The 26451-nt window shown below is 41.5% G+C and overlaps 1 protein-coding gene across 1 annotated transcript in view; it reads right to left on the bottom strand.

Moving 5' to 3' along the window:
* NEK11 (NIMA related kinase 11) overlaps positions 1 to 26434 on the bottom strand; it is a 268164-nt gene extending 241730 nt beyond the window's left edge. Inside the window, exons 1-2 of the mRNA XM_036761946.1 lie at positions 26290 to 26434; positions 23887 to 24160 (exon numbers count right to left, since the gene is read on the bottom strand). Coding sequence (XP_036617841.1) covers positions 23887 to 24056 — 170 coding nt within the window. The 5' untranslated portion in view covers positions 24057 to 24160; positions 26290 to 26434. The remainder of the gene's footprint in view (positions 1 to 23886; positions 24161 to 26289) is intronic.
* Between the last annotated feature and the right edge of the window lie 17 nt (positions 26435 to 26451).

Genomic DNA, 26451 nt, shown 5'->3' with positions numbered 1-26451 from the left:
TCTATGGTCTTATGGGCCTTTCTGAAGATCAGCTTCCTCATGTATAAAATGGTGATAATACCACCTTATAGCAGGGATTCTTAAACGTTTTTGGGTTAAGGACTCCTATGGCAGCCTGGTGGCCTCCTTCTCAGAACATTTTTAAATGCATAAGACAAAACATAGAGGACTGAAAAGAAAAAATTTAATATGCAATTTATATACACACATATGGAGAGAGATAGAGGGGAGGGGAAGGAAGGGGAGGAGAGGGCCCAGGAAAAGAATTCTTGCCTTATGGGATTGTTGTACTAAAAAAGGTTCTGAAAATATGATAAAATAGTAGATAATTCCCCCCAATAAATCTTGGCATGTGCTCTATTATCCATTCATCCAACCATCCATCATAGTAAAAGTCACTGGTCTGTCTCTGATGATATCCCTGACTTTTGCCACCAGATTACAGGTACACGGAAGGCAAGGTTAGCCTCAGTGCGTGTGGGCATGTAAGATAAAAATATGTAAACCATTTTATATACCATAAAGCACTATATAAAGTCAATTTTTTTACTGTTTGATTGGGTAGCAAGAAATTCCAAAGAAACTTTTTGTTTTCCCCCTGAAAAGAGATACCTGCTATAATTTAAACCCAAAGGTTTTCAACAAAAACAATATTTTTCTTCTTTATGTATAGCCTAATATAATTTGACCCTAAAATAATTCAGAAATTTAAAAATTAAGCTTAAAGTCTTCAATTGCTTTCGACACATTATAAAGTGATTTCATTTTTTATTAATCAGTCTGGATCAGAATGAAGCACACTACTTCCTCCTTTATCTTCAGAATAAAATTAAGATTTTATTTTTCAGTATTTTTTAAGTCCACACTTTAACTGGGATATTTTTATTAACTAAATATATGAAAAGTAGGACACTCTGAACAGACAACATCTAACCCAAGCAAATTATCTGCTTCCATCTTTTTCTGTCTAGTCCACCCCATCCCATCATGATTTTGTTTGAAATAAAATGATACCACAGAAGAGAGTACTGGTAAACTCGGTGTGAGAAATATCTATGGGGAAGGGGCAAGGAAGGCTGCCATTTAACCTGGCAGAAAAGCTTGTGCCTACTTGCATACCCCCTTCCATGTACCTCCCCCTCCAAAAAATAACACCTTTGTGTTTCCTACTCCTCTCTTACACTAAAAGTTTTACTTCCAGGTCTACATGAGGGTGGAAATAGAAAGGAAAGGACATGATTAGATGAGCAAATGCAGCAAGACCGGCAGGGAGCTGTTTGTTACTGTTTTAATCAATTCAGCCTCAGATGAATGTTGTCTTTGGAATACCTTCAGAGAAATAAATAGGCAGTGACTGCAAGGGCTGAAAACGACCCGGCAATCTACTGATTACGTGCTGGATATTCATAAGTGACAGAAGAATTCCACCTTTAAGGTTTTATTTCAGTTGTAATAATGTGTCATAAATAATTGATCATTGTGTAATAAATTATTCAGGTAAGTGCACAGTTTCCAAGGAATCATAGCATGAGGCTAGATTAATGGCATAATGTGAGGGAGAGGCAGCCATGGGGATGACACCCCACAAGCACCCCCTGTTGCAGCCGAGCTGGGTGCTTTACACCTCCCAGCATGGGCCTTCCACCACAGGGACGCATTAAGACCTCCTGAATATTTATAGAAAAGAAATCCCCACTGGGCACTTCTGTGGCTTGTCTAAGTGCCATTATGAAATCATGAGACCTGACCCTAAGGTTCCCTTTAGCCAACTGATTGGGGCAATCATTACCCACCGAGGCTAGCCCTGCCTTCTCAATACCCGTGGCCCAGTGGCAAAAGTCAGGGATATCATTTGGACACAGACCAGTGACTTTTACCAGGATGGATGGATGATAAATAATACATAGATTTATGGGGGGAATCCTCCACTGTTTTATCATATTTTCAGAACCTTTTTTTTTAGCACATGCTTACACCCTCCTAGGAGTTCAATCTTCAACTCTTTTCAAAAGATAGCTCACTTCTAATTAAAATCTTTCAGCATTTATAAAGTTCTTATAAAACTCAATGTAAAAGTCTATAGATGTAGCACCAGCTCCCAAGGGCTATGCTAAGTCAACTGATCTTAAACTGCCTGACAAATGGCATCTTGACAAATGGCTTTTTTCCACTGTTTCATTCTGAAGACCAAAGAACTTAAAAGAAACCATTTCAGTGAAACCACTAGGCCTGTACTTGGGAGTCAGAAAAACTAGATTAAAATCCCAACTCTGCTAAATTCTGGTCACGCGACATTGGGCTATGAAATGGCAAGAACATACTCTCCTTACAAATTCCACTGTCTACATAAGGCCTCTTCTGATTCCTGGTGCTACTGGCTACTTATTCTGTACCTATCTCCTACATATTTATATTACACCCTCTCCCCAGAAGGCAGCTAACTCTTCCTCTCCTCAGAGTTCTAGGGGCAAACCCCAAGGGACCAGAGTTTCTCAAACTGTTACATGCTTCCCGTTTCCAGTCACCCAGTAGATCTCCAAGAGTTTTTAGTAAGAGTATTTGCTAAAAAGGGTACAGTAAGAACAGCAGAAGGCCTACTTCCCTTCCTCCAACCTAGGAGTACCCACTCCTCCTGGAGACAGTAGGTTCATACTGAAAGAACAGTCTCAGGAAGGCTGATGCGGCCTAGGAGCACTCCTGGGCCTTCATGGAGTCCTCATGGAATTCCTCCAGAGTAGTTCTCTCTTGTGCTCTGATGATCAGACCCTATCTCAGGTCCATTGCTGGCCTTTTCTCCTCAGGGCCGCACTCTCTGAAGGCCCCTGGTAAACAGCTGCCCACATCTATCTGTAGAAGCCATTACCATAAACACTTGTGGCCTCTGCTACTCCCCACACTTGCCAAGCAGCTGAGGGGGAGGATGCCAGGTCTTCTCATGGCTCTCCTAACATTTCAAATTTCACAAGGTATCTAGAATAATGCTTGACATATAACAGGCACTTAATAATGCTCATTAATGGCTTGGGCAAGTAATTTTTACTATGAGCCTCAGTTTCCTTATCTACAAAATGGGGGATTAATAATATTTACACCTTAATGACCATGGGGGATCAAATAAGATAGTGCATTTGAAGTGCTTTTTAAAGCTTAAAATATTATATGAATAAAAGCCATTTTAAAAATTCATTGCACTGAGCCCCACTTACTCATCCTTAGATTCTAAACAGCAAAACTTAATATGAGACTGGTTTTCCTTGCCTTGAAATCTACAGCTATATGGGGTTTGTTGCAGGATGAGAGAGAATTCTTCAGATGATAAGGCTTTTCTTGGGAGGACGATGGGAGTAGTGAAGGAATAATTATGGATCAGTGTCCTAGAGAAAGGAGAAAAGGGGCATCCTTCAGGAAAATTTTCAAAAGTCATATGGAAATTTCCTAGGGAAGGTCAAGTATTTGACCCATATCATTCCCACTAGCAACTGCAAACTTGAACAACATTTATAAAATTTAGAGGACTTGATCAAACTAAGTCCAAGGTTTGTATTAATTAAACATTTTAAGATGGTAGGCAGATTTTGACATGATCACCAAAACAATGCATAACTCTGTTGAGAAGGTAGTTACTTACGCACTGAGAAGAAAGTGTCTGCCAATGATTTCATAACTGCTAATTCTTAATAATATGCCACCACAGTATCATGTAAGCAAGGGTGATGGAAGCAGTTGGAGAATAAAAAGTGATTGTGTGTTTATTAAGCTACAGAACAAAAATTCAATGTCACTGAATTTTAAAGCAATGAAAAAAATCACACAATATGAATTGCATATTTTTAATGCATGATTAGCAGAGTGCACAAGCTACTTTTTGGAGCCCTTCAGTGTCAGCAGTGTCTATTTGCATGCACAAATATAAATCTACAAAGCTCTCTTTTCAAAAATCACTCAAACTCAACTTAGAGACCACTGACCCAGAATCTGTTAACATTAGATTATTTTTAACTCTCCTCACTTGCTAGATGCCCAGACTATGCACTTCAACCCAAGTTTGAAATTCATAAATTACTTTTTCAAGTATGAAAGAAACTAATAATCACTGATAAAAATTCCAAAACAACAGCGTAACAGTAACACTTTACATTTACAAAGTGGTTTTAATCTCCTGTCTATCCAAGCAGGAGCCTCATTTAGCACCTAAAGGAATTAAAAGGTGATGCTCTGGAGCACAGATCCTGTGGGGCACTTGCACCAAATGTGCCATTACAACTTCAGCTTAGGATACATCTCAGTTTAATGTGAGGCAGACAGAGACTCTGGAATACTGCACCTATGCTCATTGGGGAGGTAGAGGAGAAGACCATCACCTGGTAGTTTCCTTTTTTAACTAATTATTCTTGACAACTAGGCACCAAGTTCAATTGTTTCTACAATAATGAAATATACCTGCTGTCAGTATTCTCTAAATTTTGGCACCCTGGAACAAAGCTCCAACCATCCTGTCCTAGGTACAAGGTACCTTCAAGAGCATGATTCCACCAGTTCATCTTTGCGACTGATAGCAAAACAATTAAACGATCCCCAATATTTTCTTTAAAAAGTCAATTTATAAACAGTGGCAAGGTTAACTTCTTGACGAGGAACTATTTGCTGCTCACCTCTGCCTAGTACCTGTACAACTGCAGATGCATAAAGGAAGACACCAATACCCAGGACACATCCATTCAAACCACTGTTTAGGCATAAAATGAATGAAAATCAGCAGTCCTAGAAAACCCATGGGGAAGGTATTGAGTATAAACAGAACCTTCTGATGAATTTCCTATTGGAGGTTTTGCTTTAGAGTTTACGATGTTGTTTTTCTTTAATTATTATTTTGATAACTATATGTCAATATAATTGGTTTCATTTGTAATCTTATGTATATTATGCATTTAAAATGTTATTCTGAGGAGGGGTCCACAGGCTTCAAGAGACACAAAAAGATTCATGACAAAAAAAGTTAAGAACCTCTTGCCTTGGGGAAAGCTCTCAGAGAAGAATGGTAGAAAAATGGAGAGGCTACTAGAAGGAATCTCCAAAAAGGAGGGTGGCGGCATCACAGACACATCAGTATGACAGCTCCAACAGAATGAGAGTCATGAAAATTAAGAGTAGATGTGATTTTCCAACACTGGCAATTTAAAAAAATGGATTTTCAAGGAAGTCTGTAGAAATTCCTTCTTTGTAAGCTTTTAAAATAATAGATGTATTCCTACCACCCTAAAATAATTTAAAATACTAATCCATGCCCAGAAAATGCTTGCTAAAGGAATGCAAGAATAAAGAGGCAGAACAAGGGGGAATAGTCGGCCTTGATTTCCCCCTTATGAAAGATGGATTATATGAAGATCAAACATGCAGTAGAAAGCACCCCCTACTCAGAGTCAGGAGATGTCTCTTCTGCCTTGAAGTCATTAAGTCACTTGGGTCAAGTCCCATCCCATCACTGGGTCTCACTGGTGGGATCTGCACAATAAATGACCAGGACTAAAGGCTCCCTGAGGGAAGGTCCCCTCCAGCTCTCTATCTCTGCCATTCCCTCTGGAGAACAGGCCATAACAGGAGGCAAAAGGCCCTCCTCATCACATTAATTTACTCATTCTATCCCCAGATGGAAGATGTCACCTCAGAAATGATGTTCCCTTATTGAACAGCCCTTTTACTTTTGAGGGAACCTCTGAGCAAGGAGAGACAGGCCGAGTAAAAAAGCTGCCTTCTCCTTGCTCCACCCCCATTTATTCTTTTTATATTTTAAAATCGATTATACTGACACTGATCTCAGAATCAGATCAGGGAAAGACTCGATAACATATGATACTTAGAGTGAGAAAAGTGCTACATAAATATTAACTATTCTTAATGTTACTGGCTTGATGTTAATGGCTTGATAGCGCTATAAGAGGAAATTCATGTATGGAAATAAATTCATTTGTGAATCACATTTTTTTTCTATAATGGGTAATATGTATATCTAACTACCATTACAAAGAAACCTGACTGTCATGATTACAAAAGAATACACTTCATTACTCGAATCAATGAGCAATATCCTAAGATGAAAATCTGATCTCTCTTGCTATCTATTCACTTTTAATTACATCTTTTCTCAACATTGATTGAACACTATAACAGAATGAAATTTCCTACTTATCCATCTAAAATCTTTAAAAAAGAGAGTACAAATCCAAGACTTTGGACCCAAAGTTCAATATCAGAAAAGTGTAAGCATTAGCAGAAACCTCCGCTATTTTATCTGGATGACTGGCCAATAGAAGGTAGATGCTTAAAAAGGGATTTTGAAGGAAAACAGAAACTTTATTAGTAACACCAAACACTGGCTTCGAATTCATACACATGAATAAAAATAAAAGGGCATACAGGTGGAAAAAAAATCAAAGATATGTGTAACATATACAAGAAAGTGACAAAGAAGTGAACTTAAGCGAATCTTCAAAAGACTTCATTTTAGAAACTCACCTAAGATATTGGCAATTTTACAACACAAATGATTAGTATTGTATATTCAGACACAGAAATGACAAACTAACCTCTTCCTACTTCTTCAAACATCTTACATTTTACTCCCTCTAGGAACTGTATGCATGATCCGGACATACTGGTCTTGTCACTGTTCCTCTCATACAACCCTCAAGTTTTGCACTGGGTGTCCCCTATGCCTGGAAGGGTCTTGCCCCTCACCTCCCACCTCCTGGATCCCCACTTCAAGACTCAGCTCAAATACCATCTCCTGCAGGTGGCCCTTCCTGGACATCTCCCCAGGGCCTTCACTCTGAGATGAACCTTACATTTGGTCTGTATATTTCTTGTATAAACATAATTACTTACATTTGCTTCCACCATCAAAATGTGAGCTCCTTGGGGGCAGCTAGGTGACACAATGGATGGAGTGCTGGGCCTGGAGTCAGGAGGGACCCGAGTTCAAACGCAGCCTCAGATACTTACTAGCTATGTGACCCTGGGCAAGTCGCTTAAACCTCATTAGCTAAAAAAAAAACCCAAACTTTAAAATGTGAGCTCTTTGAGGGCAGGGCCAAAATTTTTGCCTTTCTGTGTATCTCCAGGTCTCAACCTAGTGACTAGTACATGGTCAGTCAATGAATATTTACTAAGTGCTGGGGAAAAACATGATCTCTATCCTTGAAGAGTCATATTCAAAAGGGGCAAGACAACATGAAAATAATGAGGTACATACAAGGTTTGTACAGTGCAAAAAGAAGGTCATGTCAGAGGGGAGACAGAGTGGGTGATCAGCAAAGGTGGGAATTGGGAAGTGGTGAAAAGGACAAGAGAGCATTCTAGGGGGATTCATTCATGGGGAATAGGCAGGGAAAGGGTGCTAGGGCAGTGAGATAGAATGTTAAGGCTCAAGGAAAAGTAAGAGGGTCAACACCTAATAAAAGCTTGTACAGGCATATCTTGTCTATGAAAAAAGAAGATCTACTTTCTATTGATCCCCAAAGATTAAGTTTGGATTTTTCTCCTATACAGGCTGGTCATCTTCTCTCTATAACTTAGAGGTCATCTTGTCCCACCCTACCATTTTATAGATGGGGAAATAGGACCGTGTTGGTGAAGTGATTTACCTAAGGTGACACACGTAATAGGAAGAGGGGGAATCTGAGCACCCAGAGCCTACGCCTTTTCCACTGCACTATCCACATACTCCGTCACCCATTTTTTTCTTATTTCACATCTTTGCCACCTTCTCTACTTATTCAACCTATAGCCTACCCCTTCAAAGAGTGAATCAAAGTTCTTCTCTTCACTAAGCTCTTCCTTGATGAATCTCCACTCTTAATTGCTCCTCCACTGTATGCTCTCTAAACTCATATACTCTAATTACAAACGTGTCTGGACTGGTGAAGAATCTGAATTATGCAATGATCCCTAAGAAATACAATCAAATTGCTTTCAAGGACACAGAATAACTAAAAGAAGTGAGCATTGCTGAAGTTTTAAGGAGGACTTGCTTTATGGAAGAGATAAAATCATTTATTTTACTGTTACTACAATTATTTAAAATAATATATAAATATGAATAAAATTATTTGTTATTACATAAGTGGTTGGTTCCAACGGTTTAGAAATGCTAAAATCATTTGAATCAATTCAACAAATATTTGTTGAATGCCTATCAAACAATCCCTGTTTGATCTTTTAAGGCACTGGTCTTATTTTAAGCTATCTTATTTTAACCCATTTAATTTTAAGCTATTAATTTCCACCCCAAAGGTGGAATATGCTAAGCAAATTAAGTTTTTAGCCCAGTTTCTTTCAGAATTAATACAAATTCTGAAGGAGTTGATTCCAAATTTTTATATATTTTATTTTGTATTCAAAATGGTGCCTGGTGCACAGTAGACACCTAATGTCTGGCTTGACTCAATTTAAATGAGCTTTTTGGGAAGAAGTGAGTTCCTGCTCCATTTGAGGTCTTTAAGGAAAGGACTCAGGTAATTTGTAGAAGTAATTTTTCAAGCATGGGTTAGACTATTACATGGTCTATCACATTCCCTCCTAACTCTGAAATTGTAGGCCTGTTTGTTTAATAACCACAGTACTGCTTGGCATGGTACTGACATTTGGCTTTGTAAGGGGTTCTTACACTATTTTATGTAGGGATATGCATACTTTACTGCACTTGGATTTTAAGCTCACAGGAGAGAGACTTTAATTGCTATTTTCCCTGGATCACTTATCAGCACTAGATCAGATGTGTCCTTCTTAATAAAACTCCTAAATTTATATTTACAGAAATAACATATCATGATAACAATTCTTCATGAATTACTCAAAGGCCAATAACCACTAATGGGCCTGACAACAGCTGTCAGTGACTTAATTTTAAATGGAGGGATCCATCTTGACCTGCAGACAAAGCCACTGACTAAATTTAAAAAGCAACCACTCAGGAAAAGGCTCACCCTCCAGAGGGATCCAAGCCTCCTCTCTTGGTGATAGCCTCACCAGGTATAACGACTGATGTGACCCCACTATTGGGTGCTTTTGCCAACAATATCATTGGTGTTCATGGCTCTAAATTTTGTACAATTTCACTTGTGCCCAGTTGGTACTTGGTCCAAAGAGCAGTCCTCTGCTTCTTGTGCGTCTTTTTAGAAAATGGAGATGATGGGTCCACTTAGAAGTCAATGCTTGCTGGGCTGACCCTGGTGTAGGAAGCCCAAGAAGTCTGTTTTCTTTAAACTCTCAGCCATCTAGGTGCAAGGAGGCACTGCACAAAAGGTGTTGAACCAGCACAGTGAGTTTTACTATTCACTAGCAAGTTTTTGTTTTAGCTAAAGCAGTCATTGAAGGGCAAAAACGTGGCGTGTGCATGTGTGTATGTACCATCTCCCCAGGAGACCGAGCACCAAGAGCGAATACATACATACATCGGAAAAAAGGGTCCAGGGACATTTTAACATGACAACCAAAAGTATAAAATAAATGAATGAAAACCAGAGTAGAGAAAAATGCAAAACTTCCAATGTGATCAGCTTATACGATTTGGGAAAAAATAATTATTCATTATATCTTTAAAAGTATACATAATGCAGCAGGAAATGGCAGCTGAAGAGGTTAATGCCACCTCAGGCTACACAATACCTTCTTTGCACATAGCAGGAGCTTAATGAACATGTGTAGATAGATGGAGAGGTCAAAAGTAGGCACAAGATTATGCCAATATACACTGCCTGATCAGACCAGAGATGGAGTCTTGTGTTCTCTTCTGGGGACCACATTTTAGGAAGGACATTGATCATTTGGAGAGCATCTGGAAGAGAATAACCACAATGGTGAATGGCCTGAAGATCCCACCACAATCTGGATCACCTAATGAAACCAGAGACACGTGCCCTAACAAAATGAACATATGGGACATGGATGCTCTCTTCAACTATCTAAAGTGCTCTATGTGCATCCAGATAGCCCAAACCTTTCTTCAGTGGCCACCATGCCCCAATAAGTGTTCTCTCCCTCTACTAAAGTGTAGGCTCTCTAAGGACAGGGATTGTCTCTTTTGTATTTACGTGCTCAGTATGTAGCACTGTGGGCAGCAAGGTGGTGCAGTGGACAGAGCACTTGTGCCTAGAATCAGAAATTGTCTCATTTCTGTGAGCCTCATTCTGCCTGGCCCCAAAGAACTGGTCTAGAAGAAATGCATCTAAGTTGTGAATGTGGGGGGAAAAAAAGAATGCTCTCAGGATCAAGGATAGTTGAGGAGAAAAAGAAACTAAACCCATTTAAACATACCAAACTGCCACACATGTTAACAATTTCTGTATGTAATTATTTAACCTTTTTGAGGGAGAAATATTACGAGCACTGAAATTTTCTCATAGAAAACGCATGCAGAATGCTTGAGAAACCCTGAAGTCTCCAAATGTCCCTAATGGAAACAGCTTCACTTTCTACTTTTGTGTGAAGAAATCTATCTACAACATTTGAAAGGTACTCTGGGAGGGAAAGAAAATGAAAGCAAACCTTCTGTAGCCACTGGGACCCTAGAAATACTCATCCCACTAACCTCCCATGTTGCTGACTTAGTTCATCAACTCTGCAGTCTAGGAGAAACGTTCACTATGAGCCCTCAGAGACCATATTAGTGTGATAATTGAGAAAGGGAGGTAATAGCAAGGGTTCAAAATAAAATTAGCCGGCTTATAATACTTTATGGAAGAACGCTTATTTGATTTGGGAGTTTCTGCAAAGGTTTCATCTCAATTTCCTTAGAAAACAAAACCTAGGCAAGTGGGAAATTTACTTATCATTCTTTATCATTCCCCCCCTGCTCCGCCCTCTTCCTAGGAAGATAGGAAATGAAACTAAGAGGAAGGGAACATGGGAACAGAATGAGGACACAAATAATTGGTGATGGTAAATACAGAAGGACAAGAATTTATACAGCAACCAGCATCACTTAATGAGTAGAGGACATTAGGTCTAGCAGCATGCCAGACCCACTCATTTTCAATAAAGAGAGATTTGTTTCCCAAATATCTATTACATTTTCATGAGAATATGCTAGGAAGAGAATTACTGGAAGTGTCTATTTAGATTTTTTAATAGTCACAGAGCTTATATGAATGTTACAGAAAAGTAAGAGATATTTCAAACTTTTACAATCACAAGCTACCATGGTTTGAATCCTCCTATACCACAGACAAGTGGATGAAGCTTCCAAAGTCCCAGTTTCTGCAAAATGGGGAGAATACCTTCCCAACGCACCCTCACAGGCTGTGAGAAGAGCGCTTTGCAAACCCTGAAGTACTTACTATACAAATGTCAATTATGATTAACTGCACTCTGACAATAAATGATGGAAATAATATACCATTTTTTATTTCTTCCTATATTTTGCTGACTATTTTAAATATTCTGATGAACTCCCATGGACCTAAATTTAAGCTTTAAAAATATCCACTGTGATGCAGTGAACTCAAAGTAACAGGACCCACCTTCCAGTGCCAGCTCTCACTCCTGGTGTGATACTCAGCAAATTACTTAACCCTCCTGGGCTTCAGAAATCAGGGGTTAGACTAGATGCCTTCAGTGGCCCCTTCCAGCTCCAAAACTCCAGTTCTACAGATCCTATGAAACACATCTAGATAGCCCAAACCTTTCCTTGGTGGCATTCATCTTTCCTTGGCCACCATGCTCCAGTAAGTGTTCTCTCACTCTACTAAAGTGTAGGCTCTCTGAGGACAGGGATTGTCTCTTTTGTATTTATGTGCTCAGTATGTAGCACTCTGGGCAGCAAGGTGGTGCAGTGGACAGAGCACTTGGGCCTAGAATCAGAAATTGTCTCATCTTTGTGAGTTCAAATCTGGCTTCAGATTCTTACTAGCTGTATGATCCTGGGCAAGTCACTTAACCCTGTTTGCCTCATTTCCTCATCTGTAAAATGAGCTGGGGAAGGAAACGGCAAATCACTCCAGTATCTCTGCCAAGAAAACCCCAAATAGGGTCATGAAAAGTTAGATATGGCTGGAACAAGTGAACAACTTAGCATTGTGCTTGGCACACAATGAGTCCTTAATTGATGCTTTTTCTTTCATTTATTCACGTGCTAGGGCTGAAGACTGATGTTCTCCCTCAGCTAGGCGCTCTATAAATCACACTGGCACCAGCACCAAGATATAGTGGCGACAGCAGAGGGAACATCAGAACAGGGAGAAGTAATTCTGTTTCAGTTGAGTGAGGCAGATCTCTAAATCCCCAGAAAGCAAAGAGTCTCAGTTCAGCAATCAGGAAAGGGGGGAAAAGTGTAAATCCCGGGGCTAAAGGCAAGGTTCCGCCCCCCCCAAAGAGGAACTGAAACACCAGAACCTGGCTCCATTTAGATTCTGTATTCAGGGCTGTCACAGAAATCTAAGCTCCAGTTTACTCCAAAAACACTCACCATGTAACTTACTCCTCTGACTTAACATATCACCATCTCCAGAGATTCTGCAGAAGATATATGTGCTGCCCATCTATACATTGGCACCGTTAGATTAAGTGATTTACTAGTTTTCATTGATCAGAGAACTAGGTCCTTAGAAAATGGGTTCTGGGAGCCAGGTCTGCATCAAGGCCTGCTTGAGGGTGGGATCAAAGTAAAGGAGCCCAAAGTGAAAAACACCAGCTTCATCATTTTGTCTGAGGTCATCACTGCAATAGGCAAAAGCAGTGTAGGAACAGGGGAGGTTGCACAGAAGTCTTTTTGGAAAAGGAAGTAGAAAAAATTGAAAGAAAGGATTTGTGTCGTTCAGTAGTTTTCAGTCGTGTCTAATTTTTCGTGACCCCATTTGGGGTTTTCTTGGCAAAGATACTGGAATTTTATGGATGGAGAAACTGGGGCAAACAGGGGTAAGTGACTTGGCCAGGGTCGCACAGCTAGGAAGTGTCTGAGGCTGGATTTGAGTTCACAAAGATGAGTCAGTTTCTGATTCTAGGCCCAGGTGCTCTGTCTATTGCAGTGCCCTCCGAAACCTACATATACTCTCTAGTTACTCAAACTTCCATGATGCAATAGCTCTCAGACTTCGTCCCCCTCTGCTACCATCTTCCAGGATAAGTTTCTAGGTAGATACATGCCTCAGTTATTTCTGTAATATCATTTGCCCTGTTTTTTTTCCTATGGAGAGAAACCCATGATTAAATTAAGCCTATGCATTTTAATTCTCAATTTGAATCAATGAGTACTTCTCAAAATTTATTGAAGTTTAAAAGAAAAATTTTAACAGCAACCAAGTTCCTCAAAGTAATATTTAAACAGATCTAGAATATAAAAAGTGGTATTATTTTTGTGATTATTATTTTTGCTGAATTGACAGTGCTAATCCAACAAGGATAAAACCAATTACATTTTTTGTAATATAATTTCCTTTATAGCAGCTTTAAAATTCTCTCCCATAACTCATCCACTCAAATGAATGATTATATCCCTTATTTCCTGGAGGCATTTTTCAAGATCAGCAAAAACATTAGCTTCAATAAATACACATGAAACTAAAGAATGTATAAGAATCAGGCTAAAAGAAAATCTATCCAACGTACTGTATTAATTTGCATAAGGATATTTCCTGTGGTATTTTAAGTGAATGATTTTACATTTCTTCACGCAGTGGCAACACAAGAAACAAAATAAAAAATTAATTAATATTCTTGTTTTTATTAATTTCTTTCTTCCTCCCAAATGCTTATTGGTGATTCATTCTTCAAAGTAAGGCTTTTCTGGCCCCCTGCCCAGGCTCAAAAGGGATTGAGGGTTTCCCTGTGCCCTATTCATCCTAAAATATTTTGTTTTACCTACCAATCATCTCTCTTCTATAAATACTAAAAAAAAAAAACCAACAACCGAGCTGGGCACATGATTTCTTTTCAACTGCTGCTTCAAGCGGCTGAGGCAGAATTGTAAATGGAAATAATTTTCCATCGCAATCCTGACACCATTCATTGCTGTGCAGTAGAAACCTTCAGGATGATGAAATGACTCCCCAGTCAGGTGAAATGCTATGGCCAGGCAGCAACTATTGCTTTCCTTCCCTCCTTCCCACTTGATGCAGAACTGAGACCATCCAAGGGGACCCTCAATTTTAAAGACCCCACCCACATTCTGCCAACAGGATGTTTGCAAAGCCCAAAGCTGGACAGGTTCAATGCTGGTCTTTCCTTCACATACACAATTTCGGGAAAGAAAAAAAAAAGGATTACAATATAAAAGCATTTTAACTGGAAAAAATTTTAAGTGAATACCACAATGGTTTGTTTTGGTGGTTTTCACTTCATATATTAACCTGCAGCGGGGGGCGGGTAGGGGAAAAGGATGAAAAAAGTCCATGGAGATAACTGTGTCTAGAGATCTGAGAAGAAGGAAAGTTTGGGGGGAATAAAAATCCCTTTACAGCATTGAGTCCCGAGTGTAACATAAGCCCAACCTGCAGGTTTGTCATTCATTGCTAACAATTTGATAGAATTCCAGATTATAATATATGAGTAAATTGTATAACAGTTCAGAAAAAAAATGCACTCATTCAAAACATAAGCACAGTAAAATACAAATATGCTAAAAAGTATTTTGAATGACTCAATGACAATAACTTAAACAGATTACTGAAAAATAATTACATTGGAGAGAAAATTCATATACAAAAATGTCAGCAGGTAATCAATCAATGAGGATTGATTAAGAATCTACTTGGATGCAAGGCACTGTGCTAAGCACTGGGGAACCAAATACAATAAACACCGGACCCTGCCCTCCAGGAGCTCCCATCAACAGGAGGGACGACATGGAAATAAGGAGCACCTGCCAGACATGTGCACAGCAGACAGAAGGCAATCTCTGAGGGGAAAGCCCCAGCAGTTGTGGCTACCAGGAAAGGCCTCCTGCACAAGGTGTTTGAAGGAAGTGAGAAAAAAGAGCCTTCCAGGCATGGGGGGCCCAGAACTGAGACGGAGGAGTCTAAATATTGTGTTTGGGGAGCAGCGAGGGTAGCAGGGTTGTGGACACGATGGAGGTGGGTAAAGTATTAACGGAGGCCTTTCTGTCTGATTCTGGAGCTAAGAGGGAGCCGCTGGAGTTTCTCAGGGGAGGCCTGCCTCCTCTGTGCAGTCAGAAAGGCACGTTAGGAGAATCATCTCAGCAGCCAAGGGCAGGATGGATTAGGGAGAGGTTACAGAGAGGGAGGAGTGGAGAATGTCACCCTCAATTATAATGAGAATGAGAAGTTTTGGACGCATTGAGCTGAAGATTCCTATGGGACATCAAATTTGAGATGTCCAAAAGGCAAATTGTGTGTGTGCGTGCGTGCGTGCGTGTGTGTGTGTGTGTGTGTGTGTGTGTGCGTGTATGTGTGTGTGTGTACGCGTGCGCGCAAGAGCATACCAAAGAACTGTCTCCAGAAAAATGACTCTTGAATCCGTGGGAGCTGACAAGTGAGACCGAAGGAAAGATGGTCTAAGACAGGCCCTTGGTGATGCCCAAGATTAGTGGCTGTCACAGAGATGACCATCAACAAAGGAGATGGAGAAAGGGTGGTCAGAGGGGTCACAGGAGAACCAGGACAGGCAAGAAAACTCCAAGGGATAAAAGCTATCCCAGAGGAGGAGGTGATCAACAGCGAATGCTGAGGAGGTTGAGAAAGAAGAGGATGAGCCGGATGTCATCAGATGAACAATGAGAACAGAAGCCAGCCTTCAGAGCGGAGAGAATAGGAAGTGGGGGCATCTGTCCTGGATGACTTTCTGGAGGGACTTAACAAGGAGGGATACTGATGATAGCTAGAGGGGGTGGCTGGATCAAGTGAGGTACAACTGGTAAACATTATCCAAAAGAAAAAAAAATTGTGAATACCTCTAGCTTTATTGGAAGCCAGCTTGCTATGAAGGAACATGTGGAGCTGGATGGCATTTAGTACAACTGTCCCATTTTACAGAGAAAATAGGGGACCACAGAAGTCAAGTGACTATTCCAAGGTCACACAGATGCCTTAGGAAGTAGCAGAATTGGTATTGAGCCTAAGATCCTCTGGATCCAAAGCTGCACCCTTTCCACACACTATGCTGTCATATTCTAAATCACAGAAAGATTACCTCAGAGATTGTAAACTCTATTCATGCATTTTTGTAAAATCCATTACTCTTCCTTAATTATATCTGACACTTTCAGACAACTGTGACCAATTTTTTATTAACTGTAGGAGAACAAAAGTCTCTTGGTTTTTAAAGTAGGAAAAAGTTTGACATGGAAGAGCTACTGGGATTTTAGTTGGGTTTTTTTAAATAAGGAAAACCAATTTGTTCATCTCAAAATGTGACACAAATAAACCTGAAAACTGATGAAGTCCCTTTTAATTACCATTGATCATCTCCGCAAATACAACCATAATTTATATCTGACCTAAATACACCTAAACTGAATGTCATGAAATGACTCTCATCTGGGGGGGTTGAAGCTTAGGTAATCCATAAAAATTTTCCATGGTTAAAGGGCCTACTGAAATAATAATTAGTTTGAAATCCCAGTTTTCTGCACCTCCCTCAAATCCATCCCTCTTCCAAACTTCCTAAGAGCATCTCTATCTGTCCCATCACTCAGGTTTGCTCTTCATTTCACTTAACCCATTCATCCAAAGAGCTGCCAAGTCTTGTCAATGCTCCCTCTCCAATCTCTCTTGGATCTGTGCCCTTCTCTCTACTCCCATGGCCTGGACCCTCACACCTCCCAATGTGCCCCTCTATGGAGCATTTTCCTCTCTGATACATTCCTCACTGAGCCGCCAAAGTGATTTCTTAAAGGGATGAACTGACTACATCACCCCCTTATTCAATTAACTCCCAGGGCTCCCTATGAGAATGGTTTGGCATTAAATCCCTAGTCAAGCTGGCTTACCTAGTTTACTCGCCATTACTCCCCCTTCACACATTCTTTGGACCAGCCAGACGGGCTCTTCTTGCCGTTCCTCACACACAAAGCTCCATCTCCCATCTCTGTCTTTACGCCGGCTATCTCCCATGCCAGGAATGTACTCCATCCTCACCTCTACCTCCCTCACTTCCTTTACAACTTGGTTCAAGCTCCAGCTTCTGCAAGGACTTCTGCTCAGTCCCCTGCCCTGAACGGCTGATGCTCCTCCTCTTCACCTGCCCCCAAAATTACCTTGTATGTTGTGTCTCCTGAACTATTTAATCTTTGTCTCTGTAATAAGTGCTTGTTGACGGGTCATCTCATACCCACCGACACTTTCCCACAGTCGATGCTCTCACACTATTAGAAGTAAGGAAACTGTAGATCAGAGACAAGATGGCTTTGGAAAGGTCAAAAAGCAGAAAGAGCCACTTCCCTGGCCTCAGAGTGTCTGAGCTCTAGTTGCCACCCGTGTCGTTTACTAAGGACGTGCCTTAGGCCGCACCATTTTTCCTCAGTGCCCCTGTATGTAAAGTGAATGCCCTGGACCAGAGGGCTGTGACAGACCCTCCCAACTCTCAAATTCTGTGATCCCTAAGATCCCCTTTCGGATCTAAATTGAAACCTCGGGCCCAGCTCTAAGACCAAGCCTCTCACAAAGACAAAGCCCAAAAATCTCCTGGCTGCCATACTTGAGCAGAAGGAATGGCTCTTTCCCCCTCAGTGCCAATGTACCACCCACTCAGCCCTGTGACCCGGGAGGCAGGGGAGGAAGCACCTCCTCAGAAGAGAGAAGAGGTGGTGTGGATGTTCCTGTCCTGGCGCTGTTCTATCTGGCATTGAGATCTTGCTGACTCCCAACCATCCCATGTGACACCATCCTCTACGGAGAAAGCAGCTACCTCGTCTTCTCTTCCCACAGCTCTGTGCCATTCAATCTGCAAAAGTGGCACCCAGCCAGCCTCCTTCAGCATGGAATCCCGGGGCTGAGGCCAATGCCAATGGCCCAGCCAGGCTGAGGTCCTGGCCCTTCACAAGCATGATGATGGAGAATGCTGCCTCAGCCTGCACTCCTGCCATGAGTGCCCCCAGTGCCATGCAAGATTCTTCACTACAACCTCACTTCCTCCTGCCCAATGGCTGGCAGACTTCCCTAATATCCGTCATACAAGCTCCTTCTGCCTAAGAGAATGTGCATTCTTAACTCGGCCTCTCAGAATCACCACCCTTCAAGGCTCATCTCAGATGTCATGAAAGTCAGGAGGCAAAGCCATCCAGGAGGAGGCCGAACTCAAGAGAGGATCCCAGCAGAGTGTGAAGACTAGGGCTGAGAGGAGCCTAAGGGACTTAGGAGTTAAACTGTTCCTTGGTGACCTTGGAAGAGGCAACTTCGGTGCACTGGTGAGGTCAGAAGTCAGAGTGCAAAGGGTTGGGAAGCAAGTGGGAGATAAGCAAGGAGGGGTAGGGAGTATAAACAACTTTTTTCTAAGTTTGGCTCTGAAGGGAATAAGAGATCAATACAACAATAGCGTGAGTCAATAGAGTGAAATGAAACTTTTTTAAGGGTAAGGGAGAAATGGACATATCTGTATGGCATAGGGAAAGAGCCAGCAGACAAGGGCAAAGAAGGGATGAAGGAAGGGTGGAGCTCTTGGAGTTAGGAGAGGATGGGATGGAGAACAAAAGACAGTCTTAGAACAGGAGCCACTCTTCATCAGACACTGGATCTAAGGAGGAGAAAATCAGAATCCTCTCTCCTCCCTTGGCTTCCACAATACTGTTCTCCCACTACCTTTTCTTCCTCACTCTTCTGCTACATCATCCATCTCTTGTCCCCCAGGAATAAGAACCGAGACTCAGTCCTAGGCCCTCCTCCTTCAATACTTTCTCACTTCATTAATGGCATATACTCCCATGGCTTCAACTATCCTTCCATGATCTGCCAGTTTTTTCTGTATTATTTTATACTCTCTTATATTGTATATGCCAAACTTATATTGTATATGCCAAACTGGACTATATATTCCATTTTCCATTTTCCATGTGGATATTTGGAATGAATTAAGGAATACTTATAGGTCTTTGTGATGCAAAAAAAAAAGAAAGAAAAAATTTACCAGTTGAGAAAATATCCCCACAGCTATTCCCAACTGTTCCCTTCCTCTGTTTTTACTATCTGACTCAGATTTTTATTAAGACTTTGAAGCAGATCAGAATAAATCCTCTCCTTTCCACTTCCCATGTCATGTGCCTTCACTATGAGTGTTTGTTGAATTTCTGTTCCAGGCCCCTCCCCCTCTCCCTCTCCTCTCTTGGTGAGGACACGACCAGCTGTCACGGCTTTAATGATTCTATCAAAGCAGATTACTCACAGGTACAGCCATCCAGCCCCATTCTCTCCATTAAGTCAGCCCCACATCCCCAGCTGTCTGGAGACACCTCAAACACAGCACATCCAAAACAGATCTCCTTATCTTGCCGCCAAAACCTCCCCTCTTGGTAGATTTCCCCTTTTCTGTGGAAGGTACCCCCATTCTGTTTCCCAGGTACATAACCTCGGCTTTGCCCTCAACCCCTCCCTCTCCCCACATACGCACTCTTGCCAAATCTCACTGTTACTGCGTCCACAGCACCTTCCCCTCACCTCAGTGCAGGCCCTCACCACCTGCTCCCCACATCCTCCTACTGGGTTTCCCAGCCTCAAATCTCTCCCTGCTCCACTCCATCCTGCACACTGCTGCCAATGGGATTTTCTGTAAGTACAACTCTAACCACCTCGCTCTCCTTTTCAATAAACCCTAGTGGCTTCCCACTGCCTGCCTCTAGGATCCACTGGAATCTCCAGACTGGCCCTTAAAGCCAACCCCACCCCAGCCCATGGGTCCAGTCCCATCACACATCCCCTGCTTCCTGAGCTCTACTGGCCACCAAACTGGCTGCCTTCTGTTCCTCACCCACAACACTCCCTATCCAGACTGGCACCCAGGCACTGGTTGTCCCCCGGCCTGAATGAAGTCCCATCCCACTGCTGCTTCAGAGAATCCCTGTTTCTCTCGAGATGCTCTTTGAGCATCACCTTCTTTCTACATGAAGTCTTTCCTAATCCCAACGACAAGCAGGCCCCCTAACTGCCTTATATTTAACTGTATTGTAGGGCATTGAGGGGCACCACAGTGTACAGAGTGAGGGCCCAGAGTCAGGAAGACCTGAGTTCAAATCCAGCCTCAGACTGGTCTTTTATATTTATGAAATGAAAGACATTTACTAGCTGTGGGACCCTTGGCAAGTCCCTTAGCATCTTCTGCCTCAGTTTCCTTACCTGTAAAATGGGTAGTTGTGAGGCTCAAGTGAGATATTTGTAAAGTGCTTACCACAGTCCTGACACACAGTAGGTGCCATATAAACATTAGCTATTATCACTGCATTTGTTCTTTTATACTCAGTAGGTATTTGCTTATAAAGGTACTTGTCTCCTCATGAGAATGTTTGAGAGCAGGGACAGCTTCATTCTTCCAGTTTTTATCCCCAGGGCCTACAACCACCAGTCTAGCAGGCAATGAATAAATGCTAATAGATTATTTTTTTACTGACTGTCCTTTCAATCATATAGCCTGCTTCTGGAGGGCAATTTCAAATCTCATTTATGGATTTCCTACAGCGTTGATGTTCCCTGATGTTGGGAAAGATTGAAGACAAAAGGAGAAGGGGACGGCAGAGGACGGGATGGAGAGACAGTGCCATGGAAACAACAAACACGAATTTGGACAGACCTGGAGGGACGGCGGAGGATAAAAGGGCCTGGTGCACACAGAGAGTCGGGCACAACTGAACATGCTGAGCACAAGTGCAAAATAAAAACTGACTGACATTCTAAAAGGAAAGAAACAAATATTTAATGAACACATGTGTATACTACCATACTGGGGATCTAATCAGCTCAAATTCAAAAGAATTAACCTTCCATTTGGGTACTCTCCAAAAGAGATCTTCCTGAAAACTAAGTTAAACTCCTTAAGCATGCTACACTACCAAATAACGATATAACCCATATTTTGCACTCAGTCAAAATTACCTAATAATAATAATAATAAGCATAGTTGTTTTTCGGAGCAGTAAAACTTTTTAATTGCATCCAACATTTTTAAAATGGTAGTGTTTGTTTTCCTTGATTCACCTGAATAATCGTTTCATTTTCGACAAGTTTTTGAGTCTTTGTAAACTAAAATAAAAATCACATCTTCCAACTTTTCAACAAAGAGAAGGACCCTATAAACTTGCACATTTCTGAGAATAGAAGTAGTAGTGATCATATTAGCTACTACAGCAAAGTTCTTTTAATAATAAAAAGTATCAGAACTGTTCTTTTATTAATTTCATGACATGCTGAAGTTAAGAAACTTTGCTACCAAATGCCATTATAAGAGACAGCTGCTCAGTTTAAGAATTAAATTCAGTTTTAACCTGAGAACCAAAAAGAGAGAATTCCAAAACAAAAAATGTCCAGAATATTCATTAAGTAAATGTCCCATCTATAATTATTGTCCAGTTTTATCACATTGTCTCAACAAAAACATGCTGCTGATATTCTAATTAGAGTACGTATCGCACAAGTGTGGTATATTGCTGCCTCCAAGTGGCTTAATGACAAATCACAGAGCTGGAAAAAGAGGTGGAGAAGCTTCTCCAGACTGGCTCAAACAAAATACCAAAAGATACCAAATAGTATGGAGTGCACTTTTTTTTTAACGGTCATGCAGACTGGATCTGACTCACAGGCAACCAGCCTACTGTTTTCTGACAGGGATATCAAGGGCAGGGGACTGGTCAGTCCCTGACTGACATCAACGTCAGAACCTCAGGGACGTCGCCCCAGATAGACAAACAAAGAACTAATCGTTTAGGCGTTCTCCTGTGATCTCAACAGGGGTGGTCTAGTGAATATTAAAGGTAAACGAATTATCATGCCCTCCACGACAGGAAGTTAACTCTTCTGGGGAGGAGAAGAGAAGGAACTAGCATTTATTCAAAGATATGCAGACAGGCACCCAAATATGACACTACTTGCGGTAGATACAATGCTTAGTTTTAAATACCAAAATTGATGCCCTTGTTCCTCCATTATAAACCGTTACAAAATGGTTCATTTTAGAAATACCAAAAACCAAAATGTAACAAAATGAATCATTTATATTTCAAGTGCTAAGATACTGACTATTTTGGGTGGGGGGGGGGGGGAGGGAGGCAATCAGGATAAAGTGACTTACCCATAGTCACACACTAGTGAGTATCTGAGGCCAAATTTAAACCTGGGCCTCCCGACTCTGGGGCCAGTGCTCTATCCACTATGCCACCTGGCTGCCCCTTGACTTTTAAAGTTAAGTAACAGCACTAGTACTATTCAAGTTCACAAATCTTATCTACAGTATATGAACTGGGCAAGGACAAAAAGTGCTCGACCAGGAGCTCTAGAAGAGAAATTGCACAAGGATGGCTGTGGGTTTGTTTTTGTGGTTCTTTTGCAGAGGAGGTGCTTTTATTTCTATGAGAACAGAATTTTTATCATTACATAATTTTAAAGAACTTAGTTTCAAACATACATTGTTTTCGTACATCGTGAAATGCTATTTTTAAAAAGTCACCTGTAGAGTAACTGACCACACACACAGGTGCTTTGGAAAAGACTGAGCAACAGAAAACATGATCCCAAAGGCTGTTCTGGGTGAGTCCTTGGACTCCCCAATATTTTAGGCCATCCCAGAGTTTGCTTTATAGAAGTCTAACTGGAAATGTAGTCACTTGCAAAGCAAGTCTGGCATTTTGACTCATTAGTCCATTTCGTTCACCCTTTCTGTGGTGTTTCAGATGCACAACTGTCTTTCCTTTTAATCCTGACTTTCCCTACTGCTGTCTCTGAAATCTCATTGAAAAAATAGAACCTCACTGGCCAACAGGAATTTAGATTTCATCTCCCACCATTAAAGTTTCTCTTTGGTAGAATGTTATCTTCCAGAAACCTCCTGGCATCAAATGAAAGGGAACATACTCAATCGATGAGAGATGATGAGACCGCCTGGAGAGGATGTATATCTAAGTACACATTTCTGTATGTGTATGTTGGGGCGGGGAAAGAGACAGAACCATGGGGGGTATCCATGCTTAATGGGTAGGAGATGGAAGGCTGCCCAGCACAACGGACTGAGAAGGAACATTCAGAGAAGTTCCCACAGAAAATGGGTGTCACTGCGTCACCACAGCCAAGAAAGGACCCAGGAGGTACGTGTCACTGACGAGGGTCATAACCTAGAGGGATCAAGTAGCACAAGGACTGAGAAAAGACCCCTGCACTAAGCAGCTGGTCACTGGGACCTTGGAGAAGGTTTTAGTCCAGCGGAGGGTTCAAAGGCCAACTGCGAAAGGCAAGATGTCAATGGGGAGTGAGGAAATTAAAGCAACAAGGACAGCTAGCAGTTCAGCCCTGAAGGCAGAAGACGGCAGTTTAAGGGGTGTCAGAGTCAGGCTTTTCAGTCATGGAGAGATCCGGCCATGTTGGTAGGCGGCAGGGAAGGAGCCTTTGTATGATGAGAGATGAAGGACTAGAGAATGAGAAAAAACGACCAAGAGGTAAACCTCGAGAGGAGTTCAGCGATGTTAAGACTGTGATAGGCCCCTAATTCTTATTTTGACCTATTTTTTCCCAATCATGGCTCAGCTTTTTCTATAAATTTTAATATCCATGTGCTGAAATGCCTTTAAATGTGCCAAAACACTGGGTGAAAATAAACAAGCCCGATTTTCTTTCTCTTTCACTACATAATTTTTGTAGAAAACTGCACTTTGATTGATTGTCCACCACCCTAAAATAGCAAAGAGTTGTCAAATCTATGGGTAGATACAGGGCGGACAGCTGAAGATTCTCATGAGGAGTATTTACTTACAATTCTTCTCCTTGTTTTGCTTTCTTATCTGAAACCAGATAAACTGTTCCAAAGCTTCCACTTCCAAGTTTCTGTTGAAGTACGTATCTCCTTGCAATCAAAGTCTTTGAGTAAGTGGAAACTGTTGTTGATACACTCACACACTTGGCAGCTTCTTGGAATTTGAGCATCACTCCAAATTATATTGAATATGTTTATTCATTTATAAAGATTTAAAATGCAGGTCTCCTAAGAAATGTTCATATTCATCCAAGTGGTGATCACAGAGCAATTCCTTAAAGATGAAAATTTCACATGTCAGATTTGACATAGTATGCCAAAATATTAACAAAACACTCCAGTTTGTCACTGTCATACAGACGCCGCTTCCATGAATTCAGAGCTGCACGTTACCTTGAGGAGTCACAGTGTTCTCAACACACATCAATTTCCCAAGTTGTATTTTAATTGTAGCTAAGGGATATGTGACACTGTCTTTAAAAAATCACCTGAAATCTTTTGAGGGCAAAGAAGTTGGAAAATGTTTATTTATATTGGCACTGATAAAAACTATTCAAAGTTTACTGATATGTAAAAAATGCTTTGTCAAATAATGATCACTAATTTGTTTTTTCACACTAGAAAGTTCTGGAGTGGAAATATCATTAGAGATCATCCAAAATACAGTGATATAGTGGAGGGAATGATTCAAGTACTCATTCTAGAGACCTGGATTTGATTCCTACCATTTATTAGCTTTGTGACCCTGGGCAAGTCCCTTTAAATCTTCGTACCTGTTTCCTTTTCCACAAATTGAAGATAACAAAACGTCACCATCTGCCTCACAAGGTTGTAAGAAGGAAAGAGCTTTATAAACTCCAAAGTGCTATGTATATGAGTTATTATTTTATAAACTGATTATCTAACATTCTCATTTTATAGTTGAGGAAATGAGTCCCAGAGAAGTCAAGGGACTATAAAATGTTTGTTTTAAATGATGCAGAATGCCTGATTTGGGGGAAGCACTTTACCATATCTAACTTCTCTAAAGTCCTAATAAGTTGCAAAAATCTGTCACTTATAATGACAACACAAGGTGTGGAAGTATTATAAAAGCCATCTGTTGTGGTGCTGGCATATTCTGCTAACAGCCTTTGTGATCAGCAGTGGCAATTAATCATGAACACTGATGTCTCAATTTAATTTGTCAAGTCTTGCTGTACTCTTGTGAAGAAGCTATCAGTAGCCTTATTTTAGAGGAATGAGCCAAAAGAGAAGCTGATTCTTGCCCCTTTCAGCACTGGGATTACAAGTTGAAAGCTCTGGGCTCTTTGCCCTCTGCTCAACCCACAATTCTCTCTAAAAGTAACAGATTTTATTTCTGGTTCTGTGTATAATACCAAGAGGATACAGAGTAATTTTAAAGTATCAAGATCCGGAAAATGAAACATTAGAGAAATGTATTGCTTATGTGACTGAAAATAGCACTTTCAAGGTTAGAAAAGCTCCAGGTGTATCATTTTTGTATTTGTCTCTCTTTGGGTATAGAAGCATCCTTTCATAAAAGGCCCTTTGCCCAAATTACCAGTGAAGAAAACTCTGTAGTATTGTCCTGGTGACTGTCATTTTCAAAATTTGACCCAGTGGGCTTTGAAAAGGTCTGATCTGGAAAACAGAATGTTTATGGGACTAGTGTCCCATCAAGTCACGAATTTATTAAGCACTACATTCCAAGCACTGTGCTAATAACTGAGGATACAAGGAAATGTAAAAACAGGGTCCCTGCCCTCAACTAACTCATCTCCTTTTCCTGCAGGCCCAAGGATTCATCTCTGCCTGCCAACCTCACAAACTGAATTAGCTTTGAGGGACGCTGGCCTGTAAATTGTACTGGAACTAGGTTCCAATCTACCTAGCCTCTCAGACTCAGCACTCTGCGAGCACTTCCCGAATGACAGCGGCCAAGCTAGTCAATTACCTTAGTCAATTACCAGATGCCTGACTCCGGACACCCTGTCGACCTCAGTTTTCTTATCTGTAAACTGGGGATAATAACAGCACCCATCTCCCGGACTGGTTGTGCGGATAAGACGAGATACTGGTAAGCAGGTGTATTATTATTACTATCGTTGTTGTTAGTTACGGGGACCTCACGCGCCTGAGCTGGGAGGCCCAAGTGGAGCGAGGCTTCTACCCCCAGCCTGCTTGCTTGCCTTGTCTCGCAGGGCTGGAGAAGAGACCCTGAGAAGGAGGCAGTCTCCAGCGGCCCAAGGTAGGGAAGGGGGCGACCGCTTCCACGCGCGGAATCTCCACCCCCCCCCCCCAGTCGCTTGGCACCTGGCAAGGGTCACCCAGTGAAACACGGAGAAGGCGAGCGGGGGAGATGGAGAGAGGCGACCAAAGACGGAGGGCCGAGCCGCTCACCTGGACCTGTCCCAGGAGGAGAAGGAGCTGCGTGAGCGGAGGCGGCCGCGGGAGCCGGGGAAGGGGCCCAAGCCTCGGGGCAGCCGCGCCCGCCTCCGCCTACTTTCCCAGCCACAGACGACGCCACGCCCCCGCTCACGTGGCCAAACTGTTTGAGCGGCG

This window comes from Trichosurus vulpecula, chromosome 5, assembly GCF_011100635.1.
Source record: "Trichosurus vulpecula isolate mTriVul1 chromosome 5, mTriVul1.pri, whole genome shotgun sequence".
NCBI classification, from domain to species: domain Eukaryota; kingdom Metazoa; phylum Chordata; class Mammalia; order Diprotodontia; family Phalangeridae; genus Trichosurus; species Trichosurus vulpecula.
This window is presented reverse-complemented; position numbering and strand designations above follow the sequence as displayed.